We start from the raw sequence: 18,376 nt of genomic DNA, 5'->3' as shown, positions 1-18,376 counted from the left end.
ACTTGTTTGCTGTTCTTTAGCATATGCCCGCATCTTGATCTTGTGCTATTAAGGAGAGAGAAAATGGGGGGGGGGGGGGGGGGCGGAAATGCAAGCAAACAAATATACATGTTGCTGAATAGATGACATGCTGGAAATTCACATAATAACTTGTTTCATGTAAAATCGTTCCTATGCTTTCAGCGAGTTATATGGATTGGGGTGATCTTCTTTCTCATTTAATTTATGAGAATCGAATTATTATAAATGAGCTATCAGTGCTATTTAATTATTGTTAGTTTTTGTTAACATCCTGTTTTATATCTTCTAGCTGAAAGTCATCGCTATTGATGAACAGCTGAGGGTCATTTATGAGGATAATGTTCATTTTGATAAAGACCTTCCAGAATTTAAGTAAGGCTTTTTGTATTTTACTTGGATAATATAATTTAGAACTTTGGAGATCGGGAAGGGGGGGGGGGGGCGGGCTCTTGCCCTATTTGGTCTCATTGATATGCGTGGAGGCATGGAAAAAGTTCATGCCATGTTCACTTTTCATATTTGGCAAGGATAGTATATGCCTTTGCCTTCCTTGGTTTGTAAATGTGGCAAGGACTCCCAACAGGAAATAAATTAGAAAAATCTACCCTAAAGTGTTATGTATAAACAAACCAATTTTTTACTCTTTTGGGACTTCAGACTTGTGGACATGACTGTTTCGTTTTGGGACACAGAAGTAAGAGCTGCCCTTTGCATCAGGGTGGAATGCTATGGTAACAGCAAGTAAATTGCATGAAGGGAACTTCTAAAAGGCATTTGGAGACAAAACTGAGTGGTTCCAAATCTCATAACAGGATGTAGGAAGCCAGTATTTGTTTACTTCAGTTAGTAGACTAGAATTTACAAATGTCATCCTCCATGGTCACAAGTTTCAATGAAATACATTTATTTACTTGATGGTTAACAGCAAAAATTGAATTTCATCTTCCAGTTGCAAGCCACTAATGGTGACAGTTAGGAAACTTAGAAATAACTATGAATTACGTGGAGCCAATGAGCAGTATCAGCATTGGAGTCTATCACAGATCTTACTTTCAGGATCAGAGCCTTTCCTTGCAAATTATTTACTTTGCAATTGGGTCAGACATCTCTTATGTCACCTCCTAGGAGCTGGCTTTTACTTTTCAGGTTTCAAACACTGATAGTATCCTTGCTCTTAAGCAAAGACAGTTTGCAGTGCTTTTATGTTATTAATAAACTTCAAGAACTTTGCTTAGCGGGGAAAAAATTGCTGAATTTACCAAGAGAAAATACTGTTTTTCTGTAGGACACAAGGTGGAGTCTATATTCACAGTGACAGACTGACAGTCACTTCTCCCGTGCTAATGTGGGTCAAGGTATGAACAAGCTTTATATAGTTCGACTTCTGCCTTGCTGTTATTGAAATGGAAATGTATTCCAGACGATAGTGAAACTCATCATTCAAGTCAACATAATCCTTTTGCTTGTATTCCGTTTCTTTTAAGTGTTATTCTGTGTCTTTGGTATGCAAATATTAATGTTATCAACAAACATAGTGGAAATTGCTAATATTTTGAGGTTTTTTGTTTGTTTTTTTTTCACTCTCCACCATTATAGCATCGTTATGTGTGATTAATCCTTTCCTGACTTTGCCTCCTTTGAAAAAAGACTATTCCTTTTTTCCTCATCTTCTTTTTTCATATGCAAAAGGGGCAGGTGTTGCTTTCACGGAATCACGGAATCTTCAGAGTTGGAAGGGACCTCTAGAGATCATCTAGTCCAACTCCCCTGCTAGAGCAGGATTGCCTAAAGCACATCCCTCAGGGCTGCATCCAGGCGGGTCTTGAAAATCTCCAGAGAAGGGGACTCCACAACCTCCCTGGGCAGCCTGTTCCAGTGCTCTGTCACCCTCACCTTTGCCTAGCTTAAATCTGTGGTTTTGTAGCATCCAGGTTACTTGCGCTATTTTTTTTTTTTTTTTTAAATAAGCTTTGCTAGCCAATTGATGTCTCAAATGGGAAGTGGTTAAAGAGCAATTTATTCAGTGATTCCCAGTCACTTTCGTGTTTATTTTGAAATACAACATTCTTTTCTATTTTAAAAGAGGGCCTCCATTGCTTCTGTGCAGATTCTGCAACACTTGCTCTTACACGGTACTATGTAAATTTGTCTTAGTAGTGTGATTTGAATAGTTAAGGTATTTGAAAGGTCACAAAACCCCCAGCTGTGATCCACAGCAGTTGACAAAGGTTTGGTAAATTTGCTTGCAGTTGGTCTTTTGAATTGTGATGAACAGGAACGGTTGTAATTATTAAATAATATGACGATATAAGTATATGATGTTTCTTGGGAAATTTTGAAGTCTTGCAGTGGTCCATTTGTCAAGATAGTCTGGGAAATGCTGATCTGAATGAGAATATGTAAAGATTAATTAAGTTTTGGTTTTAAACTTAAGGAAAATGTGGCAAGAACAAAATTAATCTAGGTGCTTAAAGTGCTGAAATTCACTTGAATTAGCCTTATTATAGCGACTCTGAGTTTTCAGCTGACACTGAGGTCAATGGTATTGAGGATACCTAACATCTTGTAGGATGGGGTGCAGGGCGTACCCCAATAAGATTTCATAGATTTCCAACAGTAAGAACAGACAGAGATAGTCCTGCTTTCTGTCTGGCACTCTTAAAAGTGGCTTTGTAATGAATTGGAATTATTTAACTCTTGCCTCTTATTTAGGTTTCAAAGAATGAATCTTTGTGATTCAGCTTGTTTAAAGATCTTTTATTTTCCCCTGTGTGATTCAACTTTTCTTTTATGGACTCTTACTTAATAAATTAATTTATGCAGCTTCTTGAGAAGTCCATAGTCATTAGCTAATTTTTCATTATCTGCCAATGAACTCTTATCAGTGATGACATGAATTTACTGTTTAATTCCAGAGATTGTGAGTATGCATAATTTGATAGCTCGTTACAGTCATTCCTGATTCTGTTTGTTCTTGCAGGCTCTGGATATGATTTTGGAAAAGATGAAGTCTTCAGGCTTTAACTTCTCTCACGTCAGAGCTTTGTCCGGTGCTGGCCAGGTTAGTTTATAAAGAAAAAAAATCAGTCTTACTATATTTCTTCAATAGAGCATAAGGCATAGTGATACATTTCATTTAAATAATTGTATTTACAGACCATAATGACATCGAGTAAGACCAAAACTTCCGTGTAAGCATCCATTCCTCAGGGGAACTTAAAACCTGAAGCACGCAAAGCAGTCACTAGTAGGTAGTGGGAGTGGTGGATAATGTTTACAGTGCAGTTGCTTATATCGGTATAATGTATAACTGTTTGGTTTCCTGTTGTTTAAATTATTTGTACGTACAGATTCTGAAATGACTGGGATCACTTTGAATTTCAGCGTATCCAGGCGCTTGTGGAAAAGGGGTATTAAAAATAGTGAGGAGCACAGTTTGCTAAAGGCAGAGGAACATCCTGTTGAGCACAGGTTTTGTTGGTTAGGATAGAGATTTGCCCAAGAACAACAAAAACCAAATTTTGATAGTCTTTGATGCAGAAATGACAAAGATGCTGCCATGATTTAGCCTGTAGTGCATAATGCCTTTTTTTCTGAGACTTATAAATCCCATCCTGGCATTTAGTCAGTTAGCCAGCCTCCTAGTACTCTGGTGAAACAAGGAAGTCTTTTATAACTTTCACAGATGATGTTCAGGGTGAGGACAGCACCAAAGCTATAGTTAATTCTGATGCGTGAGGTTTAGGTTATTCATCTTGATATATCTGGGACTAATTAATCAAAACTCTTACTTTGATCTCCATGTTTCATTGACTTCAGTTGAAAGTCTGAGCAAAGTGTCTGAAAATCACAGCTGGTATCAAGGCTCTGTTATGAATTCTGCAGTGGAACAGAAGTTAGGGACTGCCAGGTAACCCCAGTTTACTCAACTGAAGAAAGGAAGTGCATTTCCAGATTACCGGTATTCCCTTTATTTTACCTGTCCTCCAGCAAGTTGGGGGTATCAGCTTGGTGCTAGATTCAGATTCTTTCGGGTAGAACAGATTTAATTTACTTGTCCCCTTCAGACTCACATTCTCTCCCTTTTCTCTTTGAAGAGCCTTGTCTTTATGCTGCAGATCACTGTGGAGGTGCGCTGATGTGCCAGTGTTTGTCTCAAAGAAGGGACAAACTTGGTTTCAATTGTCTGCATAAATGGTAGAGGGATGCGAAATACAATCTGGGTGACAGGGTGGTCGAGTACTCTGTGCCCAGGGGGTTCTGTGCACATTTGGTGTCATCAGAACTGTCAGTGTGTCCCTGGGTGGTGCTTTGCAGTTTGCATAGGGTGCCCTACAGGTGCGTAACTAGAGATGCCTGCCTTGAGATGCTGCCTGAGAGATGGAGCTTAAATAACCTTCTCAATATTATGCTGTCTGTTAGCGGTGACTGGGGCAGGCATGTAACTGAAGAATCTGGGGGCTGTGCTGAACTAGCACAGAACTAACAGTCTTGACAGTGGAGCCCTGGCTACAGCTCAAAGAGTCCTCGAAGTGTCTAACGCAATGGATTAGCAGTATAATAATAGTTCCCACTAGAAGCTGCTATAGTTCAAATTCATCATTGTCTCCTGACTCCTACATTTTCTGGTTGCTCTCTTAGGGAGTCTTTTAATGAGGCACTTGATTTGAAAAGGTGCGTTTTTTGGTCTTAGTTTGGAGAGAGTTTTCTGTTCCTTAAAGTTTGAAATTCAGATCAGGATATGATCTTTGTGGCTTGGGAGGACATCTTCAGCTTCTGTTTCTGTACTTTCTACAGCAACATGGGAGTGTGTACTGGAAGAAAGGAAGCATACAAATTTTAAAGAATGCGTCATCCGAACTGCCTTTACATCAGTCACTAAAGGTAACGTGCATAAAAGAGCTCTGAAGGGAGAGCTGCACTGTCCTTTTTCTGATCATTACACATTGCTTTTCTCCTTGCAAACCTTTCCTCTTGTTTGGCTGCGTTGCATTCCCCTGCAGCATAAAGTGAAATGTACTGTTATTCCTTCATCTCCAGGGCTTTTGACATTTCGTTTTCTCCTGAGTGACAGTATATACTGCTTTAAAAGCTTACAGTGGGCATCCCAGAATCTTTCTGTGTCAGAGTAACAGCCCGTTTGTTCTTTTACAAAACATAATACTGTTGTAAACAACCTGTAAATATTTTACATTTTTTATAGATTTGTATTAACAAAAAATAGTGCTTAAAAATACTATTGTACCTGAGTTTCCTTGCAGTGCTTGCGATTTCATTAGAAAATATTAAAAAACAAAAGACCAGTTTACACTTCTCTTTGAAAGGGTGGAAGCGTAATGCTGTGTGGACACAAACTCCTAACAAGTATATTGTTGAATCTCAACGTTTTGTGTGTGTGTGTATGTGATTCGTAAGGTTTTTAAATAAAAGTTTGTCAAGTCTATGTTAAAAAGAAAAGCAGGGAGGAATCATGTTTCCTTTTGAAGACCCTGACCTTCCTTACTTCAAGATCAGAAAGGACAATTATATGTTGAAAGGGAGACATTTGTGTAACTCATCTATTAAATGATTAATTTTGGAAATATCTCATCTGTGCAAAACTCATGGAAATGGAATTAAAATGCTTTCTGGTGATGTACTAAGCCTCAGTTACATTTCCAAATGGTTATGCCAGTCATTAAAGAGAAATCTGTTAGTAGAGCTGCGGAAAGATAATCTGATTGTTTAGAGAGGAGTTCTAAAAAGTGGAATTCTAAAAAGGAGTTCTAAACGTATAAAAGGGCTCAGGGCTTTGGCTACCAAAGGAGTGTACTGAGACATCAGATAGTATGTGAAGTACCCATCGTGCTGCAGGTTATGTCAAGTAGCAGCAGAAAAAGCCTGTAGCTTCCCTCTGGTGTGAAGTTTGGGTTAAGCTTTTCACTACTGACCAACATCCTGCCCGATATGTGCTTCCCTGTAATTATCAAGAGGAGACCAGGAGGCAGGTCAGAGAACTGAACTGCGAGCTGATACGTAGGTCTGCTGTACTGCTACTGTTCTAGCAGAGACTTCTTAGAGATGAGACTTCCTAATGAAGGATATTGTTCGTTGCAGGATTGTTTTTCTGTCAGTAACAGCCCCATCTGGATGGATTCTAGCACAACTTCCCAGTGCAGCACTCTGGAGAAAGCCGTGGGGGGAGCGCAGCACCTAGCGAGCATCACTGGCTCTCGAGCCTATGAGGTAAGGAGCGGATGGGAGGAAAGTCCTCAGCACTCTCCTGACAGAAACAATGCTGCCGTTATGGTGGTACCGCAGCAGGTAGTGGTCAGCCGTTAACTATGAAGGAGAGACTTTTTGAAGAAATGCCAACAATGCTATGCTTTGCAGTGGTCTCACAAAGGAAGATGTGGAGATTTTGAAGTGAAATTAGGCAAACACTGGAAATTTTGCTGCAGGAAGCAGTTGGGCTGAGCTGTTGCATTTGGCCAGTGGTTCCAAGATACAGTCTTTCGTAGCCATGCTTACAGTCTCAGGGCTTGGTTCTCCCCTGGGAGCTTCGGTGCAGTCAGATTTCCATTGGGATGGCAGTCCAGTTTGTGTTACAGAATTACTTGGGGTTATCAGCCCCCTATTTGTGGATCACTGCCCTAGGTTACTTCTGCAATTAAAAGATGGGCCTTTTAATGTTCCCTGAAGGCTAACAAGTAGCTGCTGACCTAGGAGAAGTGAGTTTCAAAAGTTCAGGACGCTATCAGAGAATATTCTGTCACTCGTCTCCTCTTCCTGGCACTTCCCTCTCTTCTAACTGTGACAATGAGTTATGGAGAGGGAGCAGGGCAGCCCTCCGGGCGTCTCAGCACCTGGCTACTCTTGCTGTTGGTTCGACAGAATAAGGCTCTAACCTCCTAAATTGCTGATTCTGTTTTTGAATTGTCATGTGAGGTTTATGGCCAGTGTTGAAATCAGACTTTGCATACCACTAACAGTTTATTTTTAACTTGCTAAAGGTTAAGGCTTCAGTGTTAGAAGTTTTCTGTTATTTGATATAATGCATGGATGAAAAATAATAATTCTTACGGTTATTATTAGCCTGTGCTGGAGTTGCTTCTTTGAATATGAAGCTTCCTGCTTTCCTCCCAAATCACCTGCCTCAGAGAGGTGCATAGGTTGGGTAGCCTAAACCTTTTCAAGGATTTGAAGGCAGCATTTGAATTGTGCTGGTTCCTGTGTATAGAATAAGTGTGATTCATTCCATTGAACTGTCATTTCTGAAATGTAAATTATGGATCGTAATGCTTTTTCACATGCTTTTTTTTTTTTCAAAAGGTGAGCAAAATTCCCATAATGAGACTATGCGTTATAGCCTGTTTAGTGCAGATTGCCTGCTGTGCACTGACTTTCATCATGCATCAGGCAAATTAAATATCCAAAGTGCAATGTACTGAACTCATTACACAGAGTTAATGATTATTGACTCCATTTAGGGTTTGTGTTTCTAAGCATTTGCATTTCTTTCTCAGCGTTTTACAGGAAACCAGATAGCAAAGATTTACAGCCAGAATCCTGAGGTCTACATGCAAACTGAGGTTGGCTCAACTTCAATACACTTATTGGAAAACAGTTAAAAATCTTTTAAAATTAATTTTGTGGGGATGTCAGACTTTTTTGGGAAAGAGTATTTTAATTCTTGTGTTTGATTGTAAGATTAAAATTGAAAACTTGATTGTTTTATTTCTGGTTTTGTTAAATTATTAGTCATTGGGCAGATAAAAGTTGGGCACCAGTTTGATTTTGGATGTTACATTTAACATAGTAGACTCCATTGGATGTCACCTTTGTGGAAGAAGTTTTAAAAAACAGACTTTCATTTGGGGGGGTAATAAATTGTATGTTCTGACACAAATGGGTAATTAGGCACACAGTTGAAATGTTCGCACTTAGAACTGGCCGTTTGCATGTAGAAATGTGATTGCTCCACCATACGAAGCTGGCATCCATGCGGATGTGTGTAGGAAATTGATTCTAGACTTTTTTCATGGTTTTTCCCTTGAGGAGGTACTTTGATTCTGTTATTACAAATGAATTGCATTGTGTAGTTGGTTTCCCTCTGATTTTTAATTTTTAGAAATCAGCTTGCAATTCCATTGTTGTTTCAGTTGAGTCTGCATCTAGCTGTGACAGAAATGCCAATGGCCCCGCTGTACAAGAGGGACACTGAAGTGCTGGAGCGTGTCCAGCGGAGAGCTGCCAGGCTGGTGAAGGGTCATATGAGGAGAGGCTGAGGGAGCTGGGCATGTTTAGCTTGGAGAAGAGGAGGCTGAGGGGAGACCTCATTGCCCTCCACAACTCCCTGAAAGGAGGCTGTAGAGAGGTGGGTGTTGGCCCCTTCTCCCAGGTGAATAATGACAGGACCAGAGGAAATGGTCTGAAGTTGCGGCAGGGAAGGTTTAGGCTAGATATTAGGAGGAATTCCTTTACTGGAAGAGCGGTCAGGCACGGGAACAGCCTGCCCAGGGAGGCGGTTGAGTCACCATCCCTAGAGGTGTTTAAGAAACGTCTAGATGTGGCACTTCAGGGCATGCTCTAGTGGCAGAGATTGTAGGTTGTTTGGTTGGACTCGATGATCTTAAGGGTCCTTTCCAACCATGAAGATTCTGTGATTCTGTTTGAAGCAAGGTGAAAACTCCATGCAAAGATGATGTAAATGAGGGAAAGGCTCCTGTCTTGTGATTAGAATAGGCCGAACATGCAGACCAGTGAAGTCAGGCTGCTCGTGTTTTTATATTACTGCAGTTCTTGATAGTATTGATCATAATTATTTTTGTGGCTTTTAAAATTGGACCCTGTGAGGACTTCACAGGGAAGTGAGTTGCAAAGTTGACTCTGTATTTTGTGGGACAATCCTTTTTTTTTTTTTTTTAAAAATTTTTTCTTTCTAAGTACGTGTTCTAGAACTTTATGCTAGTAAGCGGTGGGGTGAAACAATACTATTACAGTCTGATCATAAGCATAAGACTAAACTTGTAGAAAAATGCATTAGTGGAGGGGAAATGGAACTGAGAACTAATCAGACAAAGCTCAGACTTTGAGGACTGGTTGCATTGATGGCACCTTTTAGCAGTACAGGATACACAAGCTGTTGTGTTCAAGCACAAAATATCTCTATGCCAGAATTGTTCTTGGGAAACCTCAGGAAATACTTAGCAGCTTGGCAGTCTCAATGACATGTGGAAGGTGGATGTTTTTCCTTCTCTAGGTCAGCTTGCTAAACTGGCTGATTCACAGTTTAACTTCATCCTTTTCCTTCCATTTCAGGCAGCTAGTGCCCGTTGGGGCACCACAGAAGGTAGGCCTTCGTTATCTAAGCACAATGTGATGTATTCTTGGGGAGAGACGCATGAAAAGCAAGTGCATCATTAAGTTTCCTGGCCATTATAACCACGTCTTAGAGCTCTGGTTATAGTCTGTCTTTGAATGCTGTGTGAAGCAGTGGTTTTGTGATCATTAACAAAAAAGTTGTCACTGCTGGCTCGCAAGACTGGTAGAGATTTGATTCTGATTAGTTACTGGGTGGCAATCATATTTCCTCTGAATTAGAGCACACAATAAGAAATTTGTCAGCTTTTATGCCAGCTTCTTGGGAACAGATAATATTTGATTCTGCAGAAAGCTTGGTAGTTTGTCCAGCAGATCTGAAGTGGAAGCAAGTTCGCGTTGGATCAGTGTGTTGTGTCATGTGGCCGGGGCATTTTTGCGCCAGTATTAGCAGCCCTACCGCTGAATTTAATCCATTGTTGGAACATACCCTGAGGCAGAGCTGCAGGTAGTGGTTCAGTTCAAAGCTAATTATTACCAGCTCCTGGGAGTAACGCCTGGGAGGTCTGGGGTCTCAGCTGGGAGGGAGGTAAGAGTTCACCTAAAGGAGCTGGCAGAGCCTTGCCAGAGCTGCTAAAAAGCTTACAGACTTGTGCTCTGGGTTGCCCAGTGCGTGGTTTCTGGGCATTTCCCCTGCTGTCAACATGCAGGTGGTGGTTTGGTTTTTTGTGGCTTCCCCTCCCTTTTAGTAAGTGTTTTTTCTTGAAATGAGGTTCTGTGATACAACGACGCTGTGAATTAACTTGTGGTAACGTAGACTATGCTAGTATGCTAGGTGTATTTTGCATGTTTCAGAATGCAAAGCCATTAACAGCTTTTATCATGGGGTTACTTTTAGGTTGATATCTGCAGTATTACTTGGGCAATAAGATAGAACTGAGTAATCCTTCTAAGGGTATTTTTTTTTTGTGCTTTCTGTGCCTAACATTAAGCATCTATTAACATTTGCTGCTTCCAATTACTTATTTACTTACTTTGAAGTGAATACTGATGTGACTCACTATTTCATGCTTCCTTTCAGAGAATCTCTTTGGTTAGTAGTTTTGCAGCTTCCCTTTTCCTAGGATCTTATGCACCCATTGATTACAGTGATGGTAAGTGTGGCGGCTTTTCTCGTGGTAACAAGTCAATAAGGAAATTTTCCTTTCCATCCCCACCTTACATAAAACCGGGACAGGGTCTCTGCTACTTATTTTCAGTCTTTAAACTTTAGTGACAAGTATATTAGATTTTAAACTAAGTTACTGCTTTCCATTTGTTGATACTCTTGGTGGTGCTGTCAGCTGTGCTTATTTATCCCTGTCGTACTATGATTCCAATTTCTGCAAAATGGGTTTAAGAAAATATTCTTAAATTAAATTGTACTTTTTTTTCATTGCTTTATGATGTATAAAGGAATGTTGAAATATCTATTTAAAAGCATGAAGAAGTTGTGGACTTTTTAGCTAGACTCCATAGTTCTGATATTTGTTTTTTAGTTTTGCTGGCTTAGCTCCGAGTTGCACAGGATGTGAACAAGATGTATATTGTGATTATTTTCCCACCCACCTAACTGGAATATGGATCTGCAACAGAAATATCTTTCCAAAATGAGCCAGAGGGAAAAAAAAGCTTAAACCAAGCAAAAAAAAAAAATCCTAAACTCAGTCAAAAAAATAATTTAACCTTCCATTATCTCTCTATTCATCATAAGAAAGACAAAAAAGTGACAAGGCTAGTGTCTCTCTCTTCTGTTGTGTGTTATCTCAGTTATCCAGCTTTTAAATGGCAATTTTAAGTGGCAATTACAAAGGAAACCATTTTCCTGGGAGCTGTGCTGTTATTTCTGAATAGCATTTTTGATTCCTGCTCTGAAACTTAGAGAAGATATATTTCAGAGCTGAAAGGTTAGACAGCAAGGCTCTCTAAGGAAATTTTGCATTATAGAGCCATAGTTGACACCCATCTGTTAAGACCAACTCATTTTTCTTCTCCTTTGTTGTTCAATCAAAGCTCGTAGGGGAAGGCATGACACCTCAATTTTAGCTAATGGACAACTTATTCAATATCAGATCTCCCAGTTATACTTGAGACCTTAAAAACTGCAAGGCAATCCATGCTTATTTTGTGGCAGTTGTGAGATTATTACATATATCTTCTGGTCCGGTTCAGTTAGCTGTGTATTTTCACAGCTAAATTTTATTTTTTTGTCTATTATTGGCAACAATAACTCTTTGGAGACTTGCACTTTACTCCTCAGTAGGCCCAAATACTGAGCACTTCAGGTACTTAACAACAACCCGCAGAACTCGCTCGTGTCCCGCATGTGAAATAGAGATGGTGAGATCTCCAGGGTACTCTTTCTGATAAAGAATTAAGTTTATCTTTTAGTGACAGTGAATTGTTAATTTTGATTCAAATGTTTAAAAACATAAGCATTAAAAAAAAAAATTGGGTTTGCAGATGGTGTTTGTTGCTTTTTTTGTAATGTTACCTCTGCCTTTTCTACCTGGAAGCAAGTGGGGGAAATCCATGTTTCTTCAGTTTCGGAGCATGAAAAATTCTGTGTTTGGTTGAAAACCAAAATGTTTTAAACTAAAGAAAATGAAAATTTGCTTCATTGGAAAATTTTCATTTTTTCAAATGGCTCTAGGAGAGCCTGTTCTGTTACACCTCTGGATATTTATGGGGCTTGAATAAATGTTATCTACTGTTCAGAGCATGTAAAATTATTAAATCTTCGTGTGAAAAAAGATAAGAGAACTAAGCAGGATGTTATAGTTCTCTCCACAAGACAAAAGATTTTTCGGCATTGTAAGCTATATTTTGTCTTGTTCATTCTTTTCTTATGCTAACATAACGAGAGAGAATTCTAATTCCAGTAATAAAATATAATTATAATGTATGCAGTAGTTATTTGGATCCAGCTGAAAAACTTGTTTTCTTGTCATTTACGATTTCTTGCAATTCACTTGATCTTTTACATTGCACCTGTATATTGTAGTTTAAAATGCATCTCAAAATAATGTTCAGATAATAGACCTATTCTTCATTTCTGTAGGTTTAACTTCAGGTCATATTGTCTTTAAAAGACCCTGTCAAATTGTTTAGCTCTGCGCAATAACTTATCTCTTTAAATTTGCAGGTTATTGTAGGAAATGTGCTATTCAGTTTCAGGATTTATTTTTTTTTTTTTTCCCTTTTTAAAGGTCCAATCTCCTAAGGTTCAAATCACTCCTTGTGAATGGCTGAGCACCCTGGGTGATTGATTTAAAAAAAAATCAAATTACATTCTAGTGGAATGAAGAATGATTTTCATTTATATTGTGCAGATGTTAAAAGTAAGATACATTTGGGACCAAAACAACTTGAACACTTGAGGCATTGTTTCTTTTAGAAGACACCTTAAAGAACAGCTATTCAGCTCTTGACCTAGAGAAGCTTTATCTTTTGAAATGCTTTTCTAAGAGCCTTAGGCAAATCGTAGTTTAGCATACTTGTTTTTGTTGTTCTAGCAAACGAGGATGCTTTGAACTGAAGCCTTTTCGAAAGGACTCGTGGTGGGCTTTTTTTTTTTTTTTTTTAGGAGAATTTACTCCTAATGTAGCTTGGGTGGTGTCAGCAGTTACACTGCTGCTGATTTTAGCTCCCTGAAAAGGCAATCCAGAGTGCTGTCATAAGATGCACTTAACTGTTTATAAATGTATAAGTGTGTTGATTAATAAAACCGGTTGGTCTGCATCATTTTGTCTTTGTGATGAAATTGTTTTGTTTTGTTTTCCCAGCATTGAAGCACTTTATGCTTTTGTATATGTAGTAGATATTAGTGAGTCCTGATTGTGCTCCTGGTCATTCTGTGTTAAAAGTCAATGATGCTTGCAGTGGAATAAATACTCAATCCTGTTCATCCCCTTCCTCAGTCCTTACTAGACCATGGCCTTGGCCATTGTCAGGTCAAAGGGCTGCCTTTGGTTTTGGTCCCCCCCCCCCTTAGTTCTCAGATTATTATTTACTTGATATTTTAAATTTAGCATTGTAGATCATGACCACAGATGTTTGAGTTAGGAACTCACTGTGCATCACTCCCTGTATAATCAAAGGAGAAAGAGAAGCTGTTCCGGGGAGCATTCAGCTCTGGTGTTTATTTTCCGCTGACCGGAGAATCTCATGCAAGTACCCGCTGTTGGATGGGATGAATCCAGGCCAACAGATTAATAGTTCTTGTAGAATAGTTGTTTCCCAGTCTTCAAATGAGTTTCTGAGGGTGGGGTAAATTAGCTCATCTTTCTTTTCTCAGGGCATATTAAAGTCTTTGTGGAACTATACCCACCAGTCAATAAACTGAAGAGTTATTTCCATATAATATAAACTTACACCTTTTCAGTTATAAAAGTTAGTGTTTTTCCTGTTTTATGCAGAAAACATTGGAGGCTGTCCTTATGTCTTGCAAAATTGTATTGGAGGATAGTTGTTAAATGTTCCTCTAGGCTTCAAGGAGGGAAAATCATTTAGAAAAAACCCACAAACAAAACAACAAACCCCAGAAAACAACTAACCTTTCTCTAGTAAAACTCCTATTTATTTAATGTTTCTGTTGCTCACTGGTTAATTTAGCAAAGCGGTTCTTGGCTTTTTAAATTAGGGACTTTTCCAGGAAAATTTGTAGTTGTATGTGTTGCCTCACGGAAAGCCTTGTGATGCCTGAGAGCCTGGGACAGGAGGCTGCTCACACCCTCTGCTCGGGGAAGTGCAGGCAGCGATGCTGGACTCAGTTTGCCCCTGGAAGCAGGGGATGGCTAGATTTAAGAGTGGTATCACGTAGAGAACTGAGAGAAGCTGGAGCAAATCTTTCCATCTTTCCTTTTTTGTGGGCGGTAGAGATTGTTGACCGCAGAAAAGGGAAATGCACCTTTTGCCTGTGGGAGGTGTGTTGCACTTTGTGCTCTGTCAAATTCCTGCTGTTGCATCATAGGCCACATAAACCAGTGCATAAGTGTTTTTAATTTGCCTGAAATGGGATTGATTAATATATTTAATGCAATTTTATATGTTAAGTGTAATCCAAATATCCTACTGTTTGGCTTGGTTATTCCTCAGAATAAGAGGGGTGCTCGAGCCATGTGATGTGCTGAGATGTGGGTTGCATTCCTTCTCTTCCTCAGTGTCCCAGCATCCCAAGCATACTCTTATTCCATAGACACTGCAAGTTGGGTCAGCTTCACTGTCTTTGTGTTTTAGGAAGTTTAAAAATGGATTGAATTTGAGTAAATTTGAGGTTTTCTACTGTGCTCAGCTGAGAATGTGGCTATGTTTCTGGGATAAGTATGTCGTGGCCTAAACAGCCTTTGAAATGAAAATGTTAATCTAGAATAAGCCTGATACGTCCCTGAACAGTACTAAGCAGAAACACATAGAGATTTTCAAGTTTAATGAAATGGGCAATTAGAGGAATTGTAGAAACACAAGCAAGGGATGTGGAGTGCTCAGTATGTTATATAGATTTCAGTTGGTCTGTTCATCATTTCTGAAAATCATGACTTCGGAATGCAAAGCTGGACTTTCCAAACTAGTCTCAAAACTACAGGTTACATTTGGAAACTTGACTTCTTGCCTTTTTTTTTTTTTGTTGTTGTTTTGACTTCTAGGCTTTTATTTTGTCATCTCTGAAGAAGGAAAAATTGATATGGAGGAAGATTAGTCAGCATGGATTTAGATGCTTATATGATACTCTGGGAGTAGTGTAAAGCCATAACACCCAGGGAGGAATTTCTTCATTGTTAGGTCTTATGTGAGCATGACACACCTTCAAGTGACATTGTTCCAACACCTTGAGATAGTTGTAGTGAAGTCTCTGTCTAACGTGGAAGACTTGGTGTGGAGGTGATGGGGAGGCATCCATCCAGTTGATGGGGAGACCATCCTTTTGTTCTTAATTTTGGGATAAGTGAATTGTCTAGCACGTTGTGCACCAGAGAAGCCTTTTCTGCTACCTTTACAAGTGAAAGCTATCCAGAGACTGAATCATCAGTATCCTTTATGCTTAGAAGAGCTGTAACCGTTCCCTTTGAATGTAAAATATGCATCCATAAATTTTCTGTTGCCTGTAACAAAGTAGATTTTTCTGATACAGTACCATCTTCTGTTTAATGATATACCTCTTGTTTTGATCTGTCTTGTAGGTTCTGGTATGAACTTGCTGCAGATTTGGGAAAAGGTATGGTCAGTGTCCTGCCTTGATGCTTGTGCACCTGGATTGGAGGAGAAACTAGGATGCCCTGTACCATCCCATTCAGTCCTGGTACGTGCTTGTCTAAAGAGTTGTAAGCAAAAAATAGAGCTTTGTGCTGACAGGTTTTCTAATAGTACTTTCTTGGAGTGTAATTGTGTGTGTGCGCAAGCGTGCATGCACAGTTATCCTCAGAGCTATGCTGTGTGATTTAATATTTACAGGTGTCTTGTGAATGTCTATGCCAGAGCAGAAACAGACATCTCTGAAAACTGAGTAGTAGCGGGTGTCTGTCGTAGCTTTCATCATTGATCACCTTTGGATTCTTGCATGCCCTGGGCAATGATGAAAAACGTTTTAGTAGATGCTCCAGTGAAAAAATCTTTGGGGTCCCCCTTTATGCCCACAAACACCTGGTCACTGCAGAACTGTGCACAGTATTTGTTACTGCAGAAACAGAGCTCAACATTTGCATTTCCTGACAGGGACCTTGTTTTAAACTGTTTGTAGAGTTAATGAGGTAATCTTTGTGAATAATTTGGGATATTTAAAGCTCCTCAGTTCATGTAGCATAATGGTGAAATCAAATCAGGCCACATATCTCTAAGAGTAAATGAATTTAGTCTTACCACCCAGCACAAAAAGAGCTATTGCTTTAGCTGGTGCATGTGTAAGAGGGTGTAGATACCTGTCATCTGATCCATCTGAATGCCATGCTGATCTTCTGTGATGGAGAGGAACATATAAAAAATTCTTATAGATGTCCTTGTATTTTTTACACATAGTTTTCTTCTGTTTTTTCTCTATGGCTATCAAATGTGGCTTAAAAGAATACAGTTTTTGACCCTTAAAATAATAGGGGTCATATTCCAGCATTTGCTGTTATGATGTGTATTAATGTTGTGTTCCCTCTTATGTTTGCATTGAATTTCTAATTTCTATGTATTAATATTCATGTATGTGTGCAAAACAGATGGATGCATTTATGTTACTTGATGTGAATAACTGTAGAGAGACCCAAAGCTAAAATGCTACTATTTACTTAACCTGTTTCAAAATTTAATCTGAGGGTATTTCTGTGAGGTTCTCAAAACAAAAAAAAATGGGTTCAAAACCTTGAAAATATTCATTCATACCTTAAATGCACAGAAACAATTATTACAGCTGCTTTGGGGTGTTTCACTTCTGTGTTACAACACATTGTGTCGTACACTGCAAGATTACTTTCAATTTTTTGAGCTTTTTTTCCTCTCTCTGTCTTTCTTTCCTTAGGGACCCATTTCTCCATATTATAGTCAGCGTTATGGGTTTAGCCCAGACTGTAAAATAGTAGCATTTACAGGAGACAATCCAGGTGAGATGATTATAAGATTCAGTGAATATGATTATGTATGTACGAAGATTCTAAATCAATCTCATTGATTCTCAGATGTTCCCTATACAGTGAAAGAAGCTCATGTTTATCGGTATTAATACCTTTTTCCAACAGCCTTCCATCACTGGTTCTTCTGAGGTATAGACATCTTGGGTAAGCTGGGTATGACAAATGAGTTCTCTTTCGCTTAGTAATTAGAGGGGACTTCGTTTGCCTCTTGGTAACTTCAGTTTTGGTTTGCCTGCCCCTAAGAAGCTATTCGTGCTATGAACTGCTCACATTTTAGCTTAGAAAATATAAATTAAAAAATTGCTGTTGTACCTTTTCAAGCAAAAAAAGGTGGAGAAAGCTTTCTCTAAGTATTAGAGCTGTCCTTTTGTCAGACTGATAGATGTCAGCGTAAGGGAAGGTGTTAAATTAGGGTCAGTATTTTGAATCCTGGAGACTGTTTCAGTTTAGAGCAAAGTTGTCTGATTCTTAAGACTGTGAAAATAAAATACTTATCTGTATTACAGTAGCATATGCAGGTTTGAATTAAGATGGAGACTTCATCATGATTTATTTTACATTCATATTCTGGGAGATGGTTACGCTTTGCATTTCCCAAAAGTCCAGTTTTTCTTCTAGAGATTAAAATCCAGCTTAGTCCAATAAATATGTGAGTAGTCTGATGTAAGTGGGAGCGTTTCTTCTTTGAAGTGTGGTGTTAATTAAGGGTCCACTGTATTTAAAACCTGAATACGTAAAACATTAGAAAATCATGCAGTTCCGTAGTCTTTTGTCTTGAGCATTTTGATTTTGTTAAAAATCACTCCCTCACCCAAATGCTTTGCACATTTTTTACAGTGTATAGGCCAAGGCCATCATGAGTATATTTACTATTTATATTGTACTTCTGGATGGTGAATGTGATGTATTACGATGTTTATACAATGTGCTATAGTTGAGTCAAACGAGTAACTCTTAATCTGGTATTCTGACTCTCTTCTTTCAGCGTCATTGGCAGGGATGAGACTTCAAGAAGGAGATATTGCAGTAAGTCAAAACGCACTCCCGGAAACTGTCTGTATTCCCTAATAAATGAAATACATGAAATGTAAAATAGCTGTAGGTTAGCAGTTAAACTTATCTGCTAGTGTTGATTTTCTGTATATTGGATTCACACTGTTTTATTTCTATCAATTTGTAAGCTGCCTGAAAGATTTTAAGTAAACTTTTGTGACTATTTTTAACTAATGCTCCAGACATTAAAACCTAAGTCTCCATCTACTATGTATTTCGCTGGCGTGACAACCTAAGTCAGAGCTAGCTTCAACACGAATCCAATTGACTTAATGTGTAATTTAAAAACAATTAGTGGTAATAACAAATGGTTTTAATTTAATTTCTGTATTGCTTTCCATGCACATTGTGAT

The 18,376-nt window shown here is 38.8% G+C and overlaps 1 protein-coding gene across 2 annotated transcripts in view; it reads left to right on the top strand.

The window, feature by feature from the left end:
• Positions 1–18,376, top strand: part of XYLB (xylulokinase) — an 84,150-nt gene that overhangs the window by 2,091 nt on the left and 63,683 nt on the right. For both annotated transcript variants that reach the window (XM_063324354.1, XM_063324355.1), the window contains exons 2-11: positions 311–393; positions 1,307–1,376; positions 3,002–3,082; positions 4,819–4,905; positions 6,118–6,246; positions 7,527–7,592; positions 10,403–10,475; positions 15,540–15,658; positions 16,859–16,940; positions 17,956–17,996. In XM_063324354.1, coding sequence (XP_063180424.1) covers positions 311–393; positions 1,307–1,376; positions 3,002–3,082; positions 4,819–4,905; positions 6,118–6,246; positions 7,527–7,592; positions 10,403–10,475; positions 15,540–15,658; positions 16,859–16,940; positions 17,956–17,996 — 831 coding nt within the window. The remainder of the gene's footprint in view (positions 1–310; positions 394–1,306; positions 1,377–3,001; positions 3,083–4,818; positions 4,906–6,117; positions 6,247–7,526; positions 7,593–10,402; positions 10,476–15,539; positions 15,659–16,858; positions 16,941–17,955; positions 17,997–18,376) is intronic.

This window comes from Chroicocephalus ridibundus, chromosome 2 (assembly GCF_963924245.1).
Source record: "Chroicocephalus ridibundus chromosome 2, bChrRid1.1, whole genome shotgun sequence".
NCBI classification, from domain to species: Eukaryota; Metazoa; Chordata; class Aves; order Charadriiformes; family Laridae; genus Chroicocephalus; species Chroicocephalus ridibundus.
The sequence above is the reverse complement of the archived record's forward strand: the minus strand, read 5'-3'. Positions and strand labels throughout refer to the sequence as shown.